Source organism: Bubalus bubalis, chromosome 12, assembly GCF_019923935.1.
Source record: "Bubalus bubalis isolate 160015118507 breed Murrah chromosome 12, NDDB_SH_1, whole genome shotgun sequence".
Classification (NCBI taxonomy): domain Eukaryota; kingdom Metazoa; phylum Chordata; class Mammalia; order Artiodactyla; family Bovidae; genus Bubalus; species Bubalus bubalis.
Genome location: NC_059168.1, coordinates 43684999 through 43711239, shown reverse-complemented (window position 1 = coordinate 43711239; position 26241 = coordinate 43684999). Strand labels below are relative to the sequence as shown.

The 26241-nt window shown below is 38.7% G+C and overlaps 1 protein-coding gene across 3 annotated transcripts in view; it reads right to left on the bottom strand.

Moving 5' to 3' along the window:
• Nucleotides 1–26241, bottom strand: part of EVA1A (eva-1 homolog A, regulator of programmed cell death) — an 85327-nt gene that overhangs the window by 12966 nt on the left and 46120 nt on the right. For all 3 annotated transcript variants that reach the window (XM_045162240.1, XM_044925945.2, XM_045162239.1), the window contains one exon: nucleotides 8719–8890. In XM_045162240.1, coding sequence (XP_045018175.1) covers nucleotides 8719–8770 — 52 coding nt within the window. In that variant the 5' untranslated portion in view covers nucleotides 8771–8890. The remainder of the gene's footprint in view (nucleotides 1–8718; nucleotides 8891–26241) is intronic.

Below are 26241 nucleotides of genomic sequence, written 5' to 3'. Positions count from 1 at the left end.
CCTCTTAAAATACATTGCTAAGTGAATGTTCAAAAATGGTACATTAATTTGCCTTGCCAACAGCTATGTATGAAATTACCACTTTCACCAAACTCTCCAAGAAGATATATTCCAACTGTTGAAAACAATTTTTAATTTTTTATCAGTAAACGGTCACTTTTTTCACAAAAATTTATTGTGAGTCTACAATGCCTTCGACCTAGAGACATAAAGGTTCTTAGCCCTCACCAGATTTCCATATAAAGGGGAATACTAGAAAATAGAAATTACAATACTTTCTTAAATCCCCAAATTTGTGACTATCAATTGAGCAGTGGTGGGCTACACTCCCTCATTGCTGAGATCATCTCCCTCAGGCCAATCTCATAGGAACAGTGATTCAAATTCTGGTTAAATATTACATGGCCTATACAGCTATACTGGCAGTTAAACATCCAAAGAATATTGGTTAAATAGAAAAATAATTCCCCAAAACTTATTCATTGAAAAAATTACCATAAGCAAAGTTAAATGACAAATGCTAAACTGGGGACATTATTTGAAATATGTAACAGAGATGAAGAGCTAATATATAAAGAGTACCTAGAAAAAGCATTAAGAAAAAGACAATCAATAAAGGAAATGAACAAAAAATATTAATAGCTCACAGAAAAGTAAATACAAATGGTTCTTTAAAACATGTGAAAAGATGCTCACTGAAAGCGGGGGTTGGCACACTATGGTTCACAAGCCAAATCTGGCTAGCTAGCTGTTTTGTTACTTGCACATAGCTATGCCCATTCGTTTACGTTTTGTCTACGTCTGCTTGCATGCTACAACAGACTTGAGAGTTAGAATAGAGACTGCATATGGCCTACAAACCTAAAAATATTTACTACCTGGTTTTTTAAAGAAAGGTTTACTGACCTGTGACCTGGATAAAAAAAATTAAATGACATTTAGATACTATTTTTAATGTATCAGACTGTCAAAAATCCAACAGCTTGAAAATACTATAACAGGGTCTTCTCACACATCTTATGAACAGTAAATTTGTGAAACTTTTTAAATGGCAATTTGGTAATACTTATCTTAAGCAGTAATTTATTTATACTTGGTCAAGCAGTTCTACTTTTGAGAATTTATTCTACAAATCCACTTGATCATGTATGTATGCCATGGTTATTTATTGCAGGTTTGTTTTCCTATTCAAAAAGATTCAAATCACTCCCACTGGAGGACTGGTTAAACCGATTCACCTATATAATGAAAACAGTATGTAGTTGTCTGAAAGAATGAGGAAGCTCTCTATATACTGATATTAAATACTTTTATAATTTTTGTTCAGTGAAGAAAAGTTAAGTACAATACAGAACATAGGATATGCTAACTGTCTATAAAAGTGGGGAGGATGAGACTGTTGAGCTCAGAGTTTCTTACATCTGCACGATGAGCACTGGAAAGGTGCAGAGAAGACTGGTAATATATCAAACTTTGGGACTGGAAGGAGGGGCAGCTCTGGAGTAAGACCTCTTACTATATGCCCTTTTATATTATTTGATCATTGAACAATATTCATTCACTAACTTGTTGAATATCTAATAGGTACCAGGCCCTATTCTTGTTTTAAGGATACAGCAGTCAATAAAAGAAACACAAATCTCTGTGCTCCTGGGAGCTTACATTCTAGTAAGCTAGTAAGGAGATAGGTAATAAACAAGATAAATAAAATAGGTGGTATGTTAGATGGTGATAAGGAGAAAACAGAAAAACATAAGAAAGAAGATATGAATGTATGCTGGAGGCAAGGAAGTTAACAGAGTGACCAGAATCTCACTAAGAAGTAGTGAGATTCTAAGATTTTTAAGGAAAAAAAAAATCTAAAAATGGAAGACTGAGGCTGGAGAATGTATTATCAATTAAAAACACTGAATTAAAAAAGAGCAACCATTCAGTTTAATTTTTTAAACAATGCTCTTAGAAGTTATTAATATTAATTATTAATAAGATTATTATTGATGAGATTATATCCTTATTTTAATTTATTGTATTATGATCTCAAAGGGTTGCTTTCAAGTAGTTAAAACAAGAAGTGTTTACTGCTCCAATTCAAGTGCTGAGATAGAGGAAAGTAAATGTGTAGGGAGAACACATGGATGATCCTTAGGTGGATGGGCACCTAGGTCAGAATGGGGAGTGAGGGGAGAAGATGGCTGAGTGAGTTCTAAAGACTAGGAAGGAGTTAGCCAATCCAAGACTGAATGAAAGAATTCTTGGAAAAGGAAATGACTGTGCAAAAGCAAAGAGATGAGCAAAGGCCAGGCAGATGGTTCAGAATAACCTAAGTGAAGTCTTGGTCAGGGAGGACTATAACTAAGTAAGAGTATGGAGATGTCAAGGTAAGTATTAAGAGCCCTGGTAAGCCATACCTCAAACTATCCCTAAATCCCTTCTCCCTTGCTTGTCTCTCTCCTAGCATGTTTTCTAAATCCCAGCATGACTGACATCTTGGGATGGTTAATTCTTTGTCATTGGGGTTGTCTTATGCATTGCATTAAGTATGCATGCATTGCAGTATGTTTCTCTACCCACTAGATGCCAGTAACAGTCCCTCTTACCTGTTATTACAACCAAAAATATCTCCAGACATTGTCAGAAATCCCCTTATAGGGCAAAATCACCCCTGATTATGAACCACTGATCTGGAAGTTGAAAAAGCTAGAATTCTCACTTTTCCAGCCTCCCTTGCAGCTAGAAATCACTGCATGACACAGGTCTAGCCAATGAAACATGAGAGGTGGTCTACTGGAACTTCCTTCCTTTTTCATCCTTTCAATCCTTACTTGAAAGGTAAAAGCAACAGCAGCAATTATGCAGCCATGAGATGATAAGCATAAAAGAAAAACCATGAGAGTCAGAGAAGCTGGCCCCTACAGTTGTGAGCTTATGCTAGCAATCACCTACCTCCAGACTTTTCCCATAAGAGTGGGTTTGATAACTCCTATGCATTTAGGCTACCAAACTGAAGGTTTCTATTTTTGCAGCTGAAAACAATCCTAACTGTTAAAGCATACAAAAGTGTTTGGATTATTTCCTAGATTCTAAAAATTAAAAAGAATTTCATCATCATATCTACATTTTACATTTCACTACAAAACACAGGCAATAGAGGTTGGTAGACCATGAAAAATACCATTATGGCAAATCAGGCAAAAACATGAATGAGCTTAAGTCAACTCAGTGATAGTCGGAATAAAATAGAAAGGATGCCTTTCAGGGACATTGAAAGGTGAAATGGATCTTATAAATGAAATTGTAAATAATTGGATATGGGCAGTGAAGAAGATACATCAAAGGCTAAAACTCATACTTCTGGTATAGGTGATGTCCTAGATGGAACACAAAATATAAGGAGCATATTTAATTTGTAAATGATGTTACTGACAAGAGATTAATTTCCAAAATATACAAACAGCTCATAAAGCTTAATATTAAAAAGATAAAAAATGGGCAGAAGACCTAAATAAACATTTTTCCAAAGAAGACCTACAGATGGCCAACAAATACATGAAAAGTGCTCCACAGTACTAATTATTAGAGAAAGGCAAACCAAAACTCTAATCAAAACCAGTCATGTATACCTGTGGCGGATTCATTTTGATATTTGGCAAAACTAATACAATTATGTAAAGTTTAAAAAATAAAATAAAATTAAAAAAATAAATAAAGCACTACTCCTTAAACAAACAAACAAACAAAAAAAACCAGTCAGAATGGCCATCATTAAAAAGCCTGCAAATAATTAATGCTGGAGAGGGTGTGGAGAAAAAGGAACTTTTTTAACACTGTTGATGAGAATGTTATCTGGTGCAGCCACTATGGGAACAGTATAGAGGTTCTTTAAAAAACTAAAAATAGACTTACCATATGATCCTGCAATCCCACTCTTGGGTATATATCTGGAGAAAACTCTAATTTGAAAAGACACATGCACCCCAATGTTCAAAGCAGCACTATTTACAATAGCCAAGACATGAAAGCAACCTAAATGTCCATCAACAGGTGAATGGATAAAAATATGGTGTGTATACACACACACACCACAATGGACTGTTACTTAGCCATAAAAAAAAAAATGAAATGATGCCATTTACAGCAACATAGATGGATCTAGAGATTATCACACTAAGTGAGGCAAATTAGAGAAAGATAAATATCATTATATCACTTATATGTGGAATCTAAAAAATGATAAATAATGAACTTAATTACAAAACATAAATAGACTCACAGACACAGAAAACAAACTTCGAGGGACCTCCCTGGTGTTCCAGTGGCTAAGACTCCACGTTCCCAATGCAGGGGGCCCAGGTTTGATCCCTGGTCAGGGGATTAGATTCCACATGCTACAACTAAAGATCTCACATGGCACAATAAAAATTGAAGAGCCCACGTGCCACAACTAAGGCCTGGCACAACCAAATAAGTAAATAAAAATAGATATTTTAAAAAACAAACACGGTTAACATATACATACTAATACTACTATATATAAAATAGGTAAACAACGAGGTCCCACTGTATAGCACAGGAAACTATTCTCAATATCTGGTGATAAGCTATAATGGAAAAGGATCTAAAGAAGATTTTATATATATTATATACATATATTTAAAGAGGATAATATTCCATTCCAGGCCAAGTTGAATTTGAAATGCTTATGGCCCATCTAAGTGGTAATGTTCATGACATTTAGATACTTAGCTAGAGAAGTCAGAAAAAGAGTAAAGCAGTGGTGTGTATATATATACATATATATATATATATATATGTGTGTCAAATTTTTAAATTCCAATAAAATAACATTACTTACTGCCAAAGTAATATCAACGAAGTATAGAATACTTAATAATACAACTAAGCAAAAGAGAATTAAAAATACACAGACATATTCATACAATCCCAGCATCCAGATACAGTTTGTAGTATAAAAATACATATGTATACAATTCATATATGTATGAATATATGCACTTGACAGGATTATACTGCATATGCTGTGTGGTAGTAGACTTTGTTTACTTAGTAGCACATCATAAACATCTTTCTATTTAAATTAATATTCACCTACTTTTATGATTTTTTTTTTTACTGTTATAAATAGTTCTGAGACAAACTGTCTTCACAGTAAAATTTTGGCCCATAACCGTAATTATTTCACTAGGATAAATTCCTACTTGTGGAATTGCTGGCTAAATGTTGTTTTAAGGCTTTTGACAGGTGTTCCCAAATCATTTTCTGGAGAGGCTGTGGCAATTCATAACCCCATTAGCGTATGTACAAACACGCATCTCCCTACACTTTCTCCAAAACTGAAATTATAAACATAATCACGCAAATATTTGACTATTTTATAAAATAAAAATGTTAGCTTATTGCTTTCATTTTGCATTTAATTTCTAAAACCTGAGCTGCTTATGTTTTTCAGCAATTTGTATTTTTTCTTTGGCAAACTGCTGAGTCTTATCCTTTGCCCCTTTTCTTTTAAAACATTTATTGATTTGTAAGAGTTCTTTACATATTAACTTTAACCTTTCTTCATTAATGCAACATTTTATTCTTAGTTGCATTTGCCAACTAAGGGTACATTTTGATAAACAGATATTTTGAATTACTGGAATGGTCAAGGGTTGAAATGGTGAAGAATGGGAAGAATGTGAATGGGAACAAGATGTATCCAAAAGCAAATAGAAAGAATGATGCAATATTAGGCTCAGCAAAGGCTGGATTCCATGAATTTCTACTTGTGTCAATCTTCAAAGTTTTAAGAGTGGTTTCTTGAGTGCAGAGAAAGAAAGGGGAGAAAGGATTCACTTAAGAGTTGGAATTTTGCCTGTTGGTTTAGTCAGAAACGAGATACAGGAATAAGGGAATTATGTGTATTAGCAAGGGTGTTGCTAAAATGATGGATCATATGAATGAGGCAATTGATAAGCTGGGAGAAACTAGGAGAGGTTAGGGGATACTATATTCACCTTTGAGAAATGAAATATTTCCTGCCATAAAGCACTAAATTCTTTAACTTGGAGTATCTGGTTTTCTTTAATTAACAATCACCTGATGTTAAGACTACCTGCCCCTTGTTGCAAAACTTCTATATAATTTGGCTCCTCCCTTGCTTCCTGGGAGCAGTTCTCTCAGGGTCACTTGAAATGCTGTCTTCCAGGCTTGAAACCCCCCAAATTTCCACTGAATAAAATATTACTCTCAATTTTTATTAATAGGTTGTGAATATTTTTTAAGTCAACACTTTAATATTTTAAATGTTTTAATTCATTTCCTTTATAGTCAGGCAGTGTTCTAGACCACACTTGGGATGAATTTTTAGCCACCAAATCTACTTACTAATTCTAATGCATTTTATTTTAGCTACTCTACTTTCCATTTCCTTGCATTCTCTTTTTATCTCAGCCCATACTTAAAAGAAAAATTATTTTCCTGTATCCTAAGCAATATTTAATTCCAGAATATGGAGTGGGAAGGAAAAAGTTTGAAGGAGGAAGAAAAACAGGGCCACGTACCCTTTCACCATAAGATCATAAGACACATGGTAAACCAGGGCATTCAATGAGTTACCACATTCAATGATCACAACTCAGGGTTATGCTGGCCAAAATGGAAATCTGCCAGGTACTTCCTGTGCTGAGAACAGTTTCAAAGTCCAATAACTTGTTTATTCTCACCAGAGGTATTTTCTTACAACAGCTTATTTGCAAGTGTCATCTGAGACCTTGGAAACTTCAGACCCTCCCTGCCATACTCCACTTCATTTTGGGGTGTCTTCACTATAGACTTGAGGAGACCATCATTCAATTGCTTGTGAAAACATGATACCATAGTTTCAAACATCTCTTTTCCAGTTCCAGTGTCCTTTCTCCCCAGAATAGCCTAGAAGAAAGGGCAGAACTGGGATTCCTTTGATGTGTGGGTACCCAGGTAAGGAGGCTCCTGGAACTAGAACTTCCTTTTGATACTGAGCAGGGTCCTGTGGGTCTCCTGGGCACAAAGCCTTTCTATGTCCCCCATTTCTTTGATTACAGAAAATAGCCTTCATTCAACCTCCATGACCTTTGCTGAGTTCCAATGGGTAGATTCTAGCAGTTGTTAATTAGGGAAGGAAGAGAATGCAAGACTGGGGAGAAACAGTCAAGAGAAACAAGTTATTCAGCCTTGGGGCACAGTCCTGGTTCCCCATCAACAGATACACACAATATCTTTGAGCTGTTTTTCAGATACTAAAACCCCCCTCCAAGTGGGAGAAATTAACAGTTAATGATGGTATGTTGACCACAAATATGTAGACCCAAACTAGTTGGAACCTGAACGTTTATGATGCTGCATCCTACTTGCCATCAACCTACCAGAAGAATGCCCATGAGCTGATCATGCCCCTCTTTGAACAATTACTATGAACTTTCAATCTTCTCCAAGTGGGAACACACAGTTTTTTGAGGCAGGAATCCACTGTGTCCCCCTTTGCCTGGCAAAGTAATAAAGCTATCCATTTCTACTTCACCTAAAACTGTCTCCGGGATTCGATTTGGCACCAGTTTATAGAGAAGCTGAGCTCTTGGCATCACTTTGGGAAGTGAGGAGCTGACTGATGACCTGAGCCTTTGCTGATCTGAGAAGGGAGAACCATGGACTCGATACATGTGAAGATGACATGCTGCATCTTGCCAACCACTAAGGAGCCAGCCAAGCTCCTGAGAAGTCTTCCATTCTAAAATCAGATTGCACGTCATCCAAGATGCTCTCTCAGCAAGAAGCCATGAACTTCCTTTATTCTCAATCCTGGCTCAGATTTGACATTGTAAATAGAAGAGTCAGGTTTTGTATCTGAACTCTGAGGTCATCACATGTCAACCCTGACTAGAGAACTAGAAAGTAAAACCAGGCTCTCAAAGGACATATATTCAGAACCTCAGTCCCTTCCTTTTTATACAATAGAGACATTAAGATAAAGAAAAGTCAACTACCAAAGCTTAAAAAACTCACTCCAGCAGCAGAAAATCAGTTTGGTCATTGAAACCATTGAGCATTTTTATGCATTTAAAAAATTTTCCAGCTTTATTGAGGCATATTTTCATGTATTTTTAAATGACTCTTTTTATATGTACAGCACCTGTTCTCAAGAAATGATCTTGAGAAAGTCAGCCAGCTTCCTGAAAGAAAACAACCTGGAATCAAGGAAGAGGCAAATACTAGACTCTCCCAGACTCATACTTTTTGTTTCCATGTCTCCCAGAGAGTTATCAAACTTCTCCACATAGCCCCCCAAACACAGACCACACACACACACACACACACCCTAAGCAGGGTTGAGAACCACTGCTTAGAAAAAATCAGGCTGAGGATACTCCATTCTGGCCTTTCATATCAGAGTTAAATGCTTAATGACAGAAGCCAACAGCAGCCTCAGGCTACTTCATTCACTCACTTGAGCCCAAAAGGAAACCAAACATTATATAAAGCTCTTAGAACTCCTCCCATTTGCCAAATTAGAGAAAACTTAACTTTCAAACCAGATTTTCCATTCAAAACTCAGTAACACAGAGCCCCTCTGATAAGTCTGTATACCATTTTTCTCCTGAGTAAAAGGCCAGAGATGGCCACTCAGGAAATGACTCTGCCCAGCCCAAGGCCTCAGACCTGGCCCAGCTGAGACTGGACAACTACCTGAGACAAAGGAATAGGCCGCTAGGATATTGCTGAGCAAAGCCATGTCCATGCACTCGAGGATCACCAGTTCCGTGTTGTGGCAGAAGGGCAGCCTCGATGTGACATCCAGAGAAGGCCTCCTGGAGATGCTTTAGCTGGATCAAGGTGGCCACCCTCCCTCTCTTCTCTTCTGTTTGGGAACACAAAGTGAGTGATGAGAACACATTCTGATTTCCTGAAGCTGTGTTCCAGGTAGCCTGGGCTCAAGAACAAAAGTCAGTTTAATTTCCCAGCCAGGGGGCTGCAAAGACCTGAGGTTTTATTCCCTTTGCTATAACAGCTTCTTGGCTTTCAAAGAAGCAGTAACTGCTTAGGTCGTTTTTTCCTGGCCTTTCTCCTTTCTTTTCCCTGCATGCATGCGTGCTAAATTGCTTCAGTCATGTCCGACTCCTTGCGACCCTATGGACTATAGCCTACCAGGCTCCTCTATTCATGGGATCCTCCAGGCAAGAGTACTGGAGTGGATTGCCATGCCCTCCTCCAGGGGATCTTCCTGACCCAGGGATCGAACCCATGTTTCCTGCATTGGCAGGTGGGTTCTTTTCTGCTAGCACTATCTGAGAAACCCTTCTCTTCCCCATCTCTTTCCAATTTCCCATTTAAACATTTTTCCCTCATCTTTCTGTGATATGTTTCATTTTATTCTCGCTGGTTTGTCTATGAGGTGCAGTCCATTGTAATTTTAGTCACTGCATTTTAACCCCAAGCCACAGCCTGCTCTTCACTTGGCTATGCTTTTCCCTGTACTGTTGGCACTCGGGTACTTTGATCAGTTTGCCTCATCCCATATATCACCAGATGTGGATTCTTGGAAATGGATCAGAGCTGGCTATTTTAGAACTGCTAAAGTGGTTCCAGTTCTAAAATGCCCCCAAGAAGTTGGGAGCTCAAGCATGTTCCCTGCCCCTAGCTCCATGACTCCACTGTGATAGTGGTGGGCTAACCAAACACACATGCAGTGCTATGAGCTACCCGTCAAAGGAACTGTATCACTGGGGTTCCAAAGAGGAACTTGGGATCTCAGTATTCAGTGGCTCAGCCTCTGGCTGGGGGGACACATTCTTTCCCCAGCTGCTACCGTTGCTCAGGCCCAGCATCTTCATTACCCAGTTGATTCAATGAAGCCCTGGCAGACAGCTGAGGCTTTCAAGTGGCAAAGATTTTAATGATTCCTATTCAATTGCCACTCTCCAGCTGAAAACAGGAAACTGAGTCACAGGGTATGGAGGGATGTCAGGTTGGGGTAAGTAGTGAAGTGAAGTGAAAGTCACTCAGTCGTGTCTGACTCTTTGTGACCCCATAGACTATACAGTCCATGGAATTCTCCAGGCCAGAATACTGGCGTGGGTAACCTTTCCCTTCTCCAGGGGATCTTCCCAACCCAGGGATTGAACCCAGGTCTCCTGCATTGCAGGCAGATTCTTTACCAGCTGAGCCACAAGGAAAGCCCTGAGGAAAGTAAGAGAAGCAGAAAGCTCCAGTCCTTGCAGAAGAAACAGGTTCTCAGATGGGTCACAGACATTGGTAACATGGATCACATATAGAGGGCTTGGAGAACCACAGTTCCATAGGTGGGTGGAATGGGTAACAACAGATAAGGCAACTCTCACTTTGATGAATTCCAATGGGCTTATGGAAGATTAAAGCAAGGAAAGACAGACCAACCCACAGGTAAGATAGAAACCAACATAAGGTCCTTGGAGCAGCCAGAGGCCTAGAGAGAAGCAGGATGAGGAGTGGGAGCTAGGGGGCTCTGAGAGGGGGCTAGATGCTGCTTAGGGACCCCTGTATTTCTGAGCCCTCAATGCCATTTGAGTTCCTAAATGGTGACAGCTAGATGATATAGGTGAAGACTTTGAACCACCATACTGAGTTTAGAGACTGAACTCTGAACTGAAGGTCTAAGGACTACAGGACCTAGGAAGAAAGTGAAGTCAATGAAAAATGGAGTATGTAGTGGGACAAAGCTATTTCAGGTCCATTCCCTCATTTCTATCCCCATCTAAGATTTACTATAGTGCAAATCTCATTTCATTTCTGTGAGTTTTCTAATAGTCTCCTAACTGATGCTTCTGCCAATAACTCTTCCTATTCAACCTAGCACCCACTCTCACCAACAAGATTATCTTTATATATAAAGTACAAATCTGATCATTTCACTCCATAGTCCAACCCTTCAACTAATCCTCATTAAACTTAACAACACATATCTACTTTCACAATATATGACCTCTATTTTAGCTCCTAATTCATCTCCTAATCAAGTCTACACTCTTACACATATACCTAGAGATAGAAATATGCCTAATACTTCAAAAATACTAAATTACTTTCAGTTCCCCAAATATACTAAGGTCTTTTACCTTTTCATGCTTTTTGTTATACCCTTCCTTTTGCCTAAAAGCCCCTCCTCCTTTTATCTGTCTGGTTAATGTTTCCTTTAAGAAATAATTCAAAAGTTCTATGATAGTCTCAAAATCTCGAAGACTTCCCTTTTTAAGAAATAGAAAAATCCATACTAAAATTCATATGGAATATCAAGCAATCCAAATAACCAAAGCAGTCTTAAATAAACAAAAAAAGCTGGAAGCCTCACCTTTCCTGATTTCAAACCATATTACAAAGCTACAGTAACCCAAACAATATAGTACTTGCATGAAGACAGACATATAGATAAATGGAATAAAATAGAGAGCCAAGAAATAAAGCCTTATATATATGGTTCGATTATTTCCAACAAAGGAGCCAAGACCATACAACTTGGAAAGAATAGTCTTGTTGAGAAAACTGGATATCCACCTGTGAAAGAATGAAGTTGAACCCTTACCTTACACCATAATAAAAGAATTTAACTAAAAGTGGATAAAAGACCTAAATGGAAGAGTTAAAATTATAAAGCTCCTAGAAGAAAACACAGAGGAAAAGTTCCATGACACAGGATTCAGCAATGATTTCTTGAACTTTATATCAAAAGCACAGGCAACAAAATAAAAGTAGATAAGCCGGACTAGATCAAAACTTAAAACTTCTGTGCATCAAAGGATACATTCAACAGAGTGAAAGGGAATCCATGGAATGGGAGAAAATATTTGCAAATCATACATCTGATGAGGGGTTAATATCTAGATTATATGCAGAACTCCTACAACTCAATAACAACAAAAAACAAACAATCTGATTTTTAAATGTGCTAAGAGCTTGAATACCCCTTTCTCTAAAGAAGATTTATGAATGACCAATAATCCATGAAAAGATGCTCAACATTACTAAGGAAGTGCAAATCAAAACACAGTGAAATACCTCCCCACATCCATTAGGATGGCTACTATTAAAAAAAAAAAAAAGAACAGAAAGGATCAAGTATTTGAGGGGACTTGAGAGGAACACTTGTACTCTTGGTGGGAAGGTAAAATTGTGGAGGCACTATGGGAAATAGTACGGCAGTGTCTCAAAAAAAAAAATTAAAAATATGATTCAGCAATTCATCTCTGGGTCTACAACCAAAAGAATTGAAAACAGGGACTCAGATATTTGTTTATCAATTATGAAGCACTCTTACAGCAGCCTAAAGATAAATCAAAGTGTCTATCCTCAGACAAATGGATAAGCAAAATGTGGTATATGCATACAAAGGAATATTACTCACAGTCTTCAAAAGGAATGAAATTCTGACACATGCAACAACATGGATGAATCTTGAGGACATTGCGTTAAATGAAATAATCCAGTCACAAAAGAACAAATAAGGTATGATTCCACTTATATGAAGTATCTAGAGTAGTCGAATTCATAGAGACAGAAGGAAGAATGGTGACTGTTAGGGGTGGGGAGAAGGCAGGAATGGGAAATTACTGTTTAATGGGTGCAGAGTACAAAGATTCAATTTTGCAAAATGAAAAGGGTTCTGGACTTAGATAGTGATAATGGTTGCACAACAAAGCAAATGTACTTGATGCCATTGAGTTGTGCATTTAAAAATGACTAAAATAAAGTCCAGAGATAAGTCCACGCACATATGGACACCTTATCTTTGACAAAGGAGGCAAGAATATACAATGGATTAAAGACAATCTCTTTAACAAGTGGTGCTGGGAAAACTGGTCAACCACTCGTAAAAGAATGAAACTAGAACACTTTCTAACACCATACACAAAAATAAACTCAAAATGGATTAAAGATCTAAACGTAAGACCAGAAACTATAAAACTCCTAGAGGAGAACATAGGCAAAACACTCTTTGACATACATCACAGCAGGATCCTCTATGACCCACCTCCCAGAATATTGGAAATAAAAGCAAAAATAAACAAATGGGACCTAATTAACCTTAAAAGCTTCTGCACATCAAAGGAAACTAATAGCAAGGTGAAAAGACAGCCTTCAGAATGGGAGAAGATAATAGCAAATGAAGCAACTGACAAACAACTAATCTCGAGAATATACAAGCAACTCCTACAGCTCAACTCCAGAAAGATAAATGACCCAATCAAAAATGGGCCAAAGAACTAAATAGACATTTCTCCAAAGAAGACATACAGATGGCTAACAAACACATGAAAAGAGGCTCAACATCACTCATTATCAGAGAAATGCAAATCAAAACCACTATGAGGTACCATTTCACACCAGTCAGAATGGCTGCGATCCAAAAGTCTACAAGTAATAAATGCTGGAGAGGGTGTGGAGAAAAGGGAACCCTCTTGCACTGTTCGTGGGAATGCAAACTAGTACAGCCACTATGGAGAACAGTGTGGAGATTCCTTAAAAATCTGGAAATAGAACTGCCTTATGATCCAGCAATCCCACTGCTGGGCATACACACTGAGGAAACCAGAAGGGAAAGAGACACGTGTACCCCAATGTTCATCGCAGCACTGTTTATAATAGCCAGGACATGGAAGCAACCTAGATGTCCATCAGCAGATGAATGGATAAGAAAGCTGTGGTACATATACACAATGGAGTATTACTCAGCCATTAAAAAGAATACATTTGAATCAGTTCTAATGAGGTGGATGAAACTGGAGCCTATTATACAGAGTGAAGTAAGCCAGAAAGAAAAACACCAATACAGTATACTAACACATATATATGGAATTTAGAAAGATGGTAACAATAACCCTGTGTACGAGACAGCAAAAGAGACACTGATGTATAGAACAGTCTTATGGACTCTGAGAGAGAGGGAGAGGGTGGGAAGATTTGGGAGAATGTCATTGAAACATGTAAAAAATCATGTATGAAACGAGTTGCCAGCCCAGGTTCGATGCACGATACTGGATGCTTGGGGCTGGTGCACTGGGACGACCCAGAGGGATGGAATGGGGAGGGAGGAGGGAGGAGGGTTCAGGATGGGGAACACATGTATACCTGTGGTGGATTCATTTTGATATTTGGCAAAACTAATACAATTATGTAAAGTTTAAAAATAAAATAAAATTAAATTAAAAAAAATGACTAAAATAGGAAATTTTCACAATTTTTAAATTAATAATAATATAAGCTATTGATGAGGTACACAATAAATTTTAAAGGTTAAATTTTAAAGATTCTTTAGAGAATTCTGTAATCAAATATTGATTTTCAGTTAACAGGAATGGTAATAGAATTATAGTGATAGTAAAATTGAAGTCAAAATACTACATGATATAACTTATATGTGGAATCTAAAAAAATACAACAAGCTAGTGAGTATAACAAAAAAGAAGCAGGCTCACAGATACAGAGAACTAGTGTTTACCAGTGAGGAGAACGAAGAGGGGAGGAGGAATAAAGAGTAGGGGATTCAGAAGTACAAAGTATTACGTATAAAATAAGCTGCAAAGATACACTATACAACACAGAGAATATAGCCAATATTTTATAATAACTAAAAATGCAGTATAATGTTTAAAAATTGTGAATCACTATATTGTACACTTGTAATTTATGAAATATTATACATAAAAAACACTTTGATGTAAAAAGTTGAAGTCAATACAATTCTAATCTGGCTTAACTTTCTGTAAAAGCTTTTATTATCTCACTTATAAAAAATTTAATGTAAATAACTGTATTCTATCACATTTATAGATTAAGAGGAAAAACATATGTCACTGAATGTAAAAATGTGTTTGTGTAAAAATTAATAAAAATTCATGATTCTTTTTAAAAAAGAATAGTTTAATGAAGCAAAGCTTCAAATGCTCCAGACTCTTTTCTTCTCTATCAAAGTATCCAAATATTTTTCTAACATTGCACCTATGCTATTGTAATTGGAATTATCAGTTTACTGAAGAGGCATCTTACAAATCCTTATTATCCTGGTACCTGATGAAAGGAGGTTCTCAATAAATTCTAGCTGGTTGAAAAACAAAAAGAGCAATTAGGCATGAGCTTTGTATGCATAAGAGCTTCCCTAGTGGCTCAAACAGTAAACAATCTACCTGCAATGCAGAAGACTTGGGTTTGATATTGGGTCGGGAAGATCCCCTGGAGAAGGGAATGGTTAGCCACTCCAGTATTCTTGCCTGGAAAATTCCATGGACAGAAGAGTATCGCGGGCTACAGTCCATGGGGTTGTGAAGAGTTGGAAATGACTGAGTGACTAACAACATTCTGAGTGGGTGAGTAAGTCTCAGAGAGTATTTCTGAGTAGATTTTAGAGTGAGCCACTTTGAAGACTAAAAGGACAACAGGGCTGACTGGTTCTGAGTCGGGTGGCAAGCAGGGTACTTCCTCAGGATTATGAGAGGACCGCATACAAGATGGAAGCTTGAGACAAGAGGTCCAAGAGGGACAGGAGAAAAGTCTCGCAGTCTTCCAAGGTAGTAGAGCCTATAAGGAGGTACATGAACACGGATACCTCCTCCCCCAAGGGACAGGGCCTTTTTTTTTTTTATGCATTTCATACCCCAGTCTGCCCCAGGAACAAAATTCAGAAAACAATTGCTGGTCCTCAGACACTGATGAATGATTTGTTCCAATGGGCTTACTTGGTTTTCAGTAATAGGGATATGGCCAGAAAGTCTTAACATACCCAGAGAAATATGTTAAATATGGTACAACCTTCTCAGTCTTAACCCAAAGTATTGGAAACCTTAGCAACCATAAAGAGTATGTAATGGGGGTGTCAGGGAAAAGGAAGGGGCACACTTTCCTAGAAACCTCTTTTGTACAAATCAATGGCCAGCTGTTTTTACATTCCTTTCTGTTTGTGCCTGATTGTCCCATCCCTTTAATGGGAAGAGATTTATTAACCAAGTTAGGGGCTTCTCTGTTTCTTGAGGGCCAAGGTAACCACCCTTATCACCAAGTGGTTCTAACAGAAAGTAGAAAGTAACAGATAAAAGCTGAAACTAAAATAGAAGCCTTAGTAGACTCGATAATGTGGACTATCAAGGTTCTGGGATTGGCTGAAGATATCCAGCCAATGATTATTAAGTAAAAACGGTTTAAGAGTATCTAAATGTAAGGTACAAATTCCTTAAGCCTAGGGAAGATCCTCAGAAGTGTTTGTAAATAGACTACCAAAATGGGGGGCCACTACACTAATTGTGGACTTCCCAGTGGCTCAGAAGGTAAACAGTCTGCCTGCAATGCAGGAGACACAGGTGCAATCCCTGACTGGGGAAGATCCCCTGGAGAAGGAAATGGCAACCCATTCCAGTATTCTTGCCTGGAGAATTCCATGAACAGAGGAGCCTGGTGGGCTACAGTCCATGGGGTCACAAAGAGTCTGACATGACTGAGTGACTAACACTTTCACTTTCACACTAACCATAGCTAACATTTGGAGGAATTTTAGGCCAAGGCCTTCTCCCTTAAGCTAAATGGTAAAACAAAAACATTCCAGCACAGGCAAATGAGTATGTCAGTCCTTCCATATCACTGGGGTAGCCACCCAAACTTTGAGAAAAAAAAAAAAAAGAAAGAGAGAGAGAGGGAGAAAGAAATAAAAACAAACCATCCTTGTTTTACAAATTTAGTCTTTACAGGACCAGAAGTGTGGCTCCAAAAGTAATCCGAAGCCCACCAATCCTTTTTTACCACTCCCAAAACCTTATTTTTCTCAAAAGGCTTGTAAGTATTAAAAAAGAGGGGAAACAAAGTCATCCTAGGAGAAATCTGCCTATACCTTCAAAATGTAAATGTTCATATCTGGTATTCAGGGGAACACCTTATCTCTGCCATCTTTTTAAAATGTAAATTTTAAAAACAAGGGTAAAGAAATTGAGAACTACAGTTGTCAAGGATAAGTTAAAATCCTAAGCGGATTCATTTCGATGTTTGGCAAAAGTAATACTATATTGTGAAGTTTAAAAATAAAATAAAATTAAAAAAAAATCCTAAGCGTCATTTGAGTAAATATTGGCCCTCTAGCCAAGTGAGCCTGATTTGTTCCATCTGCTAGAAGTTCTAAAGAATAACAAGCAGAGACAAGAAAGCCTTCCTCAGTGATCAGTGCAAAGAAATAGAGGGAAACGATAGAATGGGAGAGACTGGAGATCTCTTCAAGAGAACTAGAGATATCAAACATTTCATGCAAAGATGGGCAAAATAAAGGACAAAAATGGTATGGACATAACAGAAGCAGAAGATATTAAGAAGAGGTGACAAGAATACAAGAACTGTACAAAAAAGATCTTCATGACCCAGATAATCACAATGGTGTGATCACTCACCTAGAGCCAGACATCCTGGAACACGAAGTCAAGTGGCCTTAGGAAGCATCACTGTGAACAAAGCTAGTGGAGGTGATGGAGTTCCAGTTGAGCTATTTCAAATCCTAAAAGATGATGCTGTGAAAGTGCTGCACTCAATATACCAGGAAATTTGGAAAACTCAGCAGTGGCCACAGGACTGGAAAAGTCAGTTGTCATTCCAATCCCAAAGAAAGGCAATGCCAAAGAATGTTCAAACTACCGCACAATTGCACTCATCTCACACGCTAGCAACATAATGCTCAAAATTCTCCAATCCAGGCTTCAACAGTACATGAACTATGAACTTCCAGAAAATTCAAGCTGGATTTAGAAAACACAGAGGAACCAGAGTTCAAGTTGCCAACATCCTCTGGATCACTGAAAAAGTGAGAGAGTTCCAGAAAAACATCTACTTCTGCTTTACAGACTATGCCAAAGAGTTTGACCATATAGATAACCATGAACTGTGGAAAATTCTTCAAGAGATGGTAATACCAGACCACCTGGCCTGCCTCTTGAGAAATCTGTATGCAGGTCAAGAGGCAACAGTTAGAACCAGACATGGAACAACAGACTGGTTCCAAATTGGGAAAGGAGTACATCAAGGCTGTATATTGTCACCCTGTTTATTTAACTTATATGCAGAGTACATCATGAGAAATGCTAGGCTGGAAGAAGCACAAGCTGGAATCAAGACTGCCAGGAGAAATATCAATAACTTCAGATATGCAGATAACACCACCCTTATGGCAGAAAGTGAAAAAAAACTAAAGAGCCTCTTGATGAAAGTGAAAGGGGAGAGTGAAAAAGTTGGCTTAAAACTCAACATTCAGAAAACTAAGATCATGGCATCTGGTCCCATCATTTCATGAGAAATAGACGGGGAAACAGTGCGAACGGTGACAGATTTTATTTTGGGGGGCTCCAAAATCACTGTAGATGGTGACTGCAGCCAGGAAATTAAAAGACGCTTGCTTCACAGTTCAAAAGCATCAATTCTTTGGTGCTCAGCTTTCTTTATAGTCCAACTCTCACATCCATACATGACTACTGGAAAAACCATAGCCTTGACTAGACAGACCTTTGTTGGTAAAGTAATGTTTCTGCTTTTTAATATGCTGTCTAGGTTGGTCATAATTTTCCTTCCAAGGAGTAAGTGTCTTTCAATTTCATGGCTGCAATCACCATCTGCAGTGATTTTGGAGCCCCCAAAAAATAAAGTCAGCCACTGTTTCCCCATCTATTTACCATGAAGTGATGGGACCAGATGCCATTATCTTAGTTTTCTGAATGTTGATCTTTTAGGAGCTATTTCAAATTCTAAAAGATAATGCATGACCAACCTAGACAGCATGTTAAAAAGCAGAGATATCACTTTGCTAACAAAGGTCTGTATAGTCAAAGCTACGGTTTTTTCAGTAGTCATGTATGGATGTGAGAGTTGGACTATAAAGAAAGCTGAGCGCTGAAAAATTGATGCTTTTGAACTGTGGTATTGGAGAAGACTCTTGAGAGTCCCTTGGACTCCAAGGAGATCCAACCAGTCCATACTAAAGGAAATCAGTCCTGAATATTCTTTGGAAGGACTGATGCTGAAGCTGAAACTCAAATACTTTGGCCACTTGATGCGAAGAACTGACTCATTGGAAAAGACCCAGATGCTGGGAAAGATTGAAGGTGGTTGGAGAGGGGGACAACAGAGGATGAGATGGTTGGATGGCATCACCGACTCAATGGACATGAGTTTGAGTAAACTCCCAGAGTTGGTGATGGACAGGGAGGCCTGGCGTGCTGCAGTCCATGGGGTCGTGAAGAGTGGGACACGAATGAGTGATTGAACTGAACTGAGGTTTATCATAGCTGTTCTTCCAAAGAGCAAGCGTCTTTTAACTTCATGGCTGCAATCACCATCTGCAGTGATTCTGGGGCCCATGAGTCTCACTGTTTCCATTGTTTCCCCATCTATTTGCCATGAAGTGATAGGACCAGATATCATGATCTTAGTTTTTTGAATGTTGAGTTTTAAGCCAGCTTCTTCACTCTCCTATTTCACCTTCATCAAGAGACTCTTTAGTTCCTCTTCACTTTCTGCCATAAGAGTGGATCCATCTGCATATCTGATTATTAATATTTATCCAGCAATCTTGATTTCAGCTTGTGCTTCAAGCAGCCTGGCATTTTGCATGATATACTCTGCATATAAATCAAATAAGCAGGGTGACAATATACAGTCTTGATGTACTCCTTTCCCTATTTGGAACCAGTCTGTTGTTCCATGTCTGGTTCTAACTATTGCTTCTTGGCCTGCATACAGATTTCTCAGGAGGCAGGTAAGGTGGTCTGGTATTCCCATCTCTTGAAGAATTTTCCACAATTTGTTGTGATCCACACAGTCAAAGGCTTTAATGTAGTCAATGAAGCAGAAGTACATGCTTTTCTGGAATTCTCTAGCTTTATCTATGATACAATGGATGTTGGCAATTTGATCTCCGGTTCCTCTGTCTTTTCTAAATCCAGCTTGAACATCTGGAAGTTCTCAGCTCACACACTGCTGAAGCCTGGCTTGGAGAATTTTCAGCATTACTTTGCTACTGTGTGAGATGAGTGAATTGTGCAGTAGTTTGAACATTCTTTGGCACTGCCCTATTTGGGACTGGAATGAAAACTGAACTTTTCCAGTGACTACTGCTGAATTTTCCAAATTTGTTGACATATTGAGTGCAGCACATTAACAGCATCATCCTTTAGGATTTGAAATAGCTAGCTTGAATTCTATCACCTTCACTGGTTTTGTTTGTAGTGTGCTTCCTAAAGCCCACATGACTTCACACTCAAGGGTGTCTAGCTCTAGGTGAGTGATCACACCATCGTGATTATCTGGGTCATGAAGATCTTTTTTGTACAGTTCTTCTGTGTATTCTAGCCACCTCCTCTTAATATCTTCTGCTTCTGTTAGTTCCACACAATTTCTTGCATGAAACATTCCCTTGGTATCTCTAATTTTCTTGAAAAGATCTCTAGTCTTTCCCATTCTATTGTTTTCCTCTATTTCTTTGAATTGTTTACTTAGGAATGCTTTCTTATCTCTCCTAGCTATTCTCTGGAACCCTGCATTCTGATGGGTATATCTTTCCTTTTTTCCCTTTGCCTTTCATTTCTCTTCTCAGCTATGAGCCATGTTGTTCAGGGCCACCCAAGACAGTCGGGTCATAATGGAGAGTTCTGACAAAACATGCTAATTGTTAGAGAAATGCAAGTCAAGACTATAATGAGACATCAGCTCATACCATTATCAGAATAACCATCATCAAAAAATCTAAAAACAATCAATCCTGGAGAGAGTGTGGAGAAAAGGTAAACTTCCCACACCATTGGAGGGAATGTAAATTGGTACAGGCACTATGAAGAATGGTAATGAACAATAGAATTACCATATGATCCAGCAATGCCACCCTTAAGCATATATCTGGAGTAAATCATAATTTGAAAAGATACATGCACCCCAAGGTTTATTGCAGTATTGTTTATAATGGCCAGGACATGGAAGCAACCTAAAAGTCATTCAACAGAGGAATGGATAAAGAAGATGGAGTACATATATACAATGGAATAGTACTCTGCCATAAAAAAGAACAAAATAGTGCCATTTGCAGCAACATGGATGGACTAGAGATTGTCATACTGAGTAAAGTAAGTCAAAGAAAGATATATCATATGATAAAACTTATATGTAGAATATTAAAGAAGATGGTACACATGAAATTATTTATAAAACAGAGATAGAGTCACAGAGGTAGAAAACACACTTATGGTTACCAGGTGGGAAAGGGGTAGGAGAGATAAATTGGGAGACTGGGATTGACGTATGCACACTGCTGCTGCTGCTAAGTCGCTTCAGCCGTGTCCGACTCTGTGCGACCCCATAGACGGCAGCCCACCAGGCTCCACCGTCCCTGGGATTCTCCAGGCAAGAACACTGGAGTGGGCTGCCATTTCCTTCTCTGATGCACACTACTATATTATAAAATAAATAACTTGTAAGGACCTATGGTATAGAACAGGGAACTCTACTCAATATTCTGTAATGGCTTATATGGGAAAAGAATCTAAAAAAGAGTGGATATATGCATAAATGATTTACTTTGAAACTAACACAGCATTGTAAACCAACTATTTCCCAATAAAAATTTAATCTTAAATAAATAAAAATAGCTATTATCAAAAAAGAAATCCATGCTAAAACACATTAAAATTTTTTTTTATTTTTATGTATTATTTTTGGCTACACTGGGTCTTCATAGCTGCATGTGGGCTTTCTTTAATTGTGGTGAGTGGGGGCTACTCTCTGTCCCGCTCGCCACAACTGGAGAAGTGTGTAGGCTTCTTACTGCCATGGCTTCTCGTTGCAGAAAATGGGCCCTAGAGCACACAGACTTCAGGAGGTGCAGCACATGGGCTTAGTTGCCCTGGGCATCTTCCTGGACCAGGGATCAAACCCATGTCCCCTGCACTGGCAGGCAGATGGAAGCCCCCAGAACACGTTTTAATTAAATTTCTGAAAACTAAAACAAAGAAAGAAATCTTGAAAGCAAATTAAGCTATAGCTATCTGATGAAGCACAATATGGAATCAAGATTGCCTGGAGAAATATCAATAACCTCAGATATGCAGATGACACCACCCTTATGGCAGAAAGAGAAGAAGAACTAAAGAGCTTCTTGATGAAAGTGAAAGAAGAGAGTGAAAAATTTGGCTTAAAACTCAGCTTTCAGAAAACTAAGATCATGGTATCTGGTCCCATCACTTCATGGCAAATAGATGGGGAAATAGTAGAAACAGTGGCTGACTTTATTTTGGGGGGCTCCAAAATCACTGCACATGCTGACTGCAGCCACGAAATTAAAAGACGTTTCTTCCTTGGGAGAAAAGCTATGACTAACTTAGACAGCATATTAAAAAGCAGAGACAATACTTTGCCAACAAAGGTCCGTCTAGTCAAGGCTTTGGTTTTTCCAGTAGTTGTGTACGGACGTGAGATTTGGACTATAAAGAAAGCTGAGTGCCGAAGAATTGATGCTTTTGAACTGTGGTGTTGGAGAAGACTCTTGAGAGTCCCTTGGACTACAAGGACATCCAACCAGTCCATCCTAAAGGAACTCAGTCCTGAATATTCATTGGAAGGACTGATGCTGAAGCTGAAACTCCAATACTTTGGCCACCTTATGGAAAGAACTGACTCATTGGAAAAGACTTTGATGCTGGGAAAGATTGAAGGCAGGAGGAGAAGCGGATGACAGAGGATGAGATGGTTGGGTGGCATCACCGACTCGATGGACATGAGTTTGAGTAAGCTTCGGGAGTTGGTGATGGACAGGGTGGCCTGGTGTGCTGCAGTCCATGGGGTCACAAAGAGTTGGACACGACTGAGTGACTACTGAACTGATCCGTCCTTAGCTACAGATCAGATACAAATTAGAAAGAAGAAACAGAACCATCTCTATTTGCAGATGAGATGATGGACTCATTTGAAAAGACCCTGATGCTGGGAAAGATTGAGGGCAGGTGGAGAAGGGGATCATAGAGGATGAGATGGTTGGATGGCATCACCGACTCAATAGACATGGGTTTGGGTGGACTCCGGGAGTTGGTGATGGACAGGGAGGCCTGGTGCGCTGTGGTTCATGGGGTCGCAAAGAGTCGGACACGACTGAGCGATTGGACTGAACTGAACTGATGGTCTACATAGAAGCATACTAAGGAATCGAAAAACACAAAACAAAAAAGTCAACAACAACCACAACAAACCCTTAAAACTAATAAGTGAGTTCAGCAATATCACAGGGAAGATAAATAGATAAAACATACAAAAATCAAGTTTATTTCTAAATGCTAGTAATGAGCATGTGGACACTGAAATTAAAAACACAATACCAGTTACAATTGCTCAAAAAATTAAATGCTTAGATATAAATGTAACATAACATGTATAGAATTCTAAAGCTGAAAACTACATAATGCTGCGGAGAGAAATCAGAGAACTAAAAAATGAAAGGAAATCACAGTCTTTTGGGCTCTGTGGGAGAGTGAGAGGGTGGGATGATTTGGGAGAATGGCATTGAAACATGTATAATATCATATATGAAACAAGTCGCCAGTCCAGGTTTGATGCATGATACTGGATGCTTGGGGCTGGTGCACTGGGACGACCCAGAGGGATGGTATGGGGAGGGAGGAGGGAGGAGGGTTCAGGATGGGGAACACGTGTATACCTGTGGCAGATGAATGTTGATATATGGCAAAACCAATACAATATTGTAAAGTTAAAAGATAAAATTAAATTAAAAAAATAAAAAATAAAAAGAGCCTTTAAACTGCCCTCCTCACCCCCCCAAAAAAAGGAGATCATGGTTGTGGACTGAAAGATTCAATATAGTAAAGATACTAATTCTCTCCAAAGTGATATACAAGTATTTTGTTGTTGTTGTTGTTGTTGTTGTTGGGCAGTCGCCCTGTCAGTTCAGTTCAATCACTCAGTTGTGTCTGACTCTTTGTGACCCCATGGACTGCAGCATGCCAGGCCTCTCTGTCCTTCACCATCTCCTGAAGTTTGCCCAAGTTCATGTTCATTGCATCGGTGATGCTGTCCAGCCGTCTCATTCTCTGACACCCTCTTCTCCTTCTGCCCTCAGTCTTTCCCAGCATCAGGGGCTTGTCCAGTGAGTTGTCTCTCAAAGAGCTTTCCACAGTTTGTCATGATCCATGCAGTCAAAGATGTTTTCCTGAAATTCCCTTGCTTTCTCTATAATCCAGTGAATATTGGCATTTTGATCTCTAGTTCCTCTTCCTTTTCTAAACCCAGCTTGGGTATCTGGAATTTTTCTGTTCGCATAACGCTGAAGCCTAGCATGCAAGATTTTAAGCATGACCTTACTAGCATGGGAGATGAGTGCAACTGTCCAATGGTTATCACATTGTTTGGTACTACCCTCCTTGGAACTGGGATGAGGATCGACCTTTTCCAGTCCTGTGGCCACTGCTGGGTCTTCCAGATTTGCTGACATACTGAATGCAAAACCTTGATGGCATCATCCTTTAGGGATTTGAATAGTTCTGCTGGAATTTCCGGAGAAGGCAATGGCACCCCACTGCAGTACTCTTGCCTGGCAAATCCCATGGACGGAGGAGCCTGGTAGGCTGCAGTCCATGGGGTCCCTAAGAGTCAGACACGACTGAGTGACTTCACTTTCACTTTCCACTTTCATGCATTGGAGAAGGAAATGGCAACCCACTCCAGTGTTCTTGCCTGGAGAATCCCATGGACAGAGAAGCCTGGTAGGCTGCAGTCCGTGGGGTTGCACAGAGTCAGACACAACTGAAGTGACTTGGCGGCGGCAGCAGCTGGAATTTCCTCACATCCACTAGCTTTATTAACAGCAGTGCTTCTTAAGGCCCACTTGACTTTGCACTCTAGAATGTCTGGCTCTGGGTGACTAACCACACCATCATAGTAATCCAGTTCATTAAGATCTTTTCTATACAGTTCTTCTGTGTATATAGTCCCCTTCAAGGATCACTGCCTTGTCATGGCAAAGGGGCTTGCGTAACTCAGTGAAGCTATGAGCCATGCCATGCAGGGCCACCCAAGACAGACAGGTCACAGCAGAAAGTTCTGACAAAATGTGATCCACTGGAGGAGGGAATGACAAACCACCCCAGTATACTTGCTGTGAGAGCTGCATAAAAGGCCAAAAAGATATAAGTATAATGAATCCTTATTAAAACCCCAGCCAAAAACAAACAAACAAGAAAACCAGCAAGACTTTTGGTAGATATAAATAAGATTTTGCTGAAATTTATATAAAAATGCAATGGAACTAGAATGGTTAAAACAAGTTTGAAAAAGAATTAAGTGGGAGGAATAAGTCTATCTATATGAAAACTTACTAGTATACAGCTACATTAATCAAGACTGTGTGTTACTTATTAAAGACAAACATAGAGCAGTGGAACAGAATAAATAACCCAGAAATAGACCCATGTAAATATGCCCAACTGATTTTTGACAAAGGTGCTTTGCAGTTCAATGGAGGAAAGAGCTTTTATAACAAATGGTGCTGGAGAAACTGGACAGCCAAAGGCAAAAAAGTGAACCCTGATCCAAGCCTCATATATTACATAAAAGTTTACTCAGAGTGAATCACAGACCAAATACAAACCATAAACCTACAAAACTTTTAGAAAAAAAATAGAAAATCTTCGGAATCTAGCATTAGGTATAGAATTCTCAGACTTGACACCAAAATCACGATGCATAACAGGGAAAATTGATAATCTGGATTTCATCAAAATTAAAAACATTCTCTCTGTTAAGAGGATGAAGAGACAACTAGAGAGTGGGGGAAAGTGTGCAAGTCATATATCTGTCAAAGGGACTACGGTCTAGACTATATAAAGAACCTTTAAAACTCAACAATTAAAAACAGCAAACAATCCATTTAGAACAGGGATAAAGTTATGAAGAGACATTTCACCAAAGAAGATACTGAAATAGCAAATAAGCACATGAAAAGATATGCAACATCATTAGTCACTAGGAAGATGAAATTAAAGCAATGAGATACCACTACATATCTATCAAAACAGCAAAACTAAAAAATAGAGACAAAACCAATTGCTGACAAAGATATGGAGATATTAGATCAGTGATGCATTGCTAGTGAGGATGTAAAATTAGACAGCCACTCTAAAAAACAGTTCCATAGTTCCTCAAAAAACTATCACATAACCAAGCAATTGC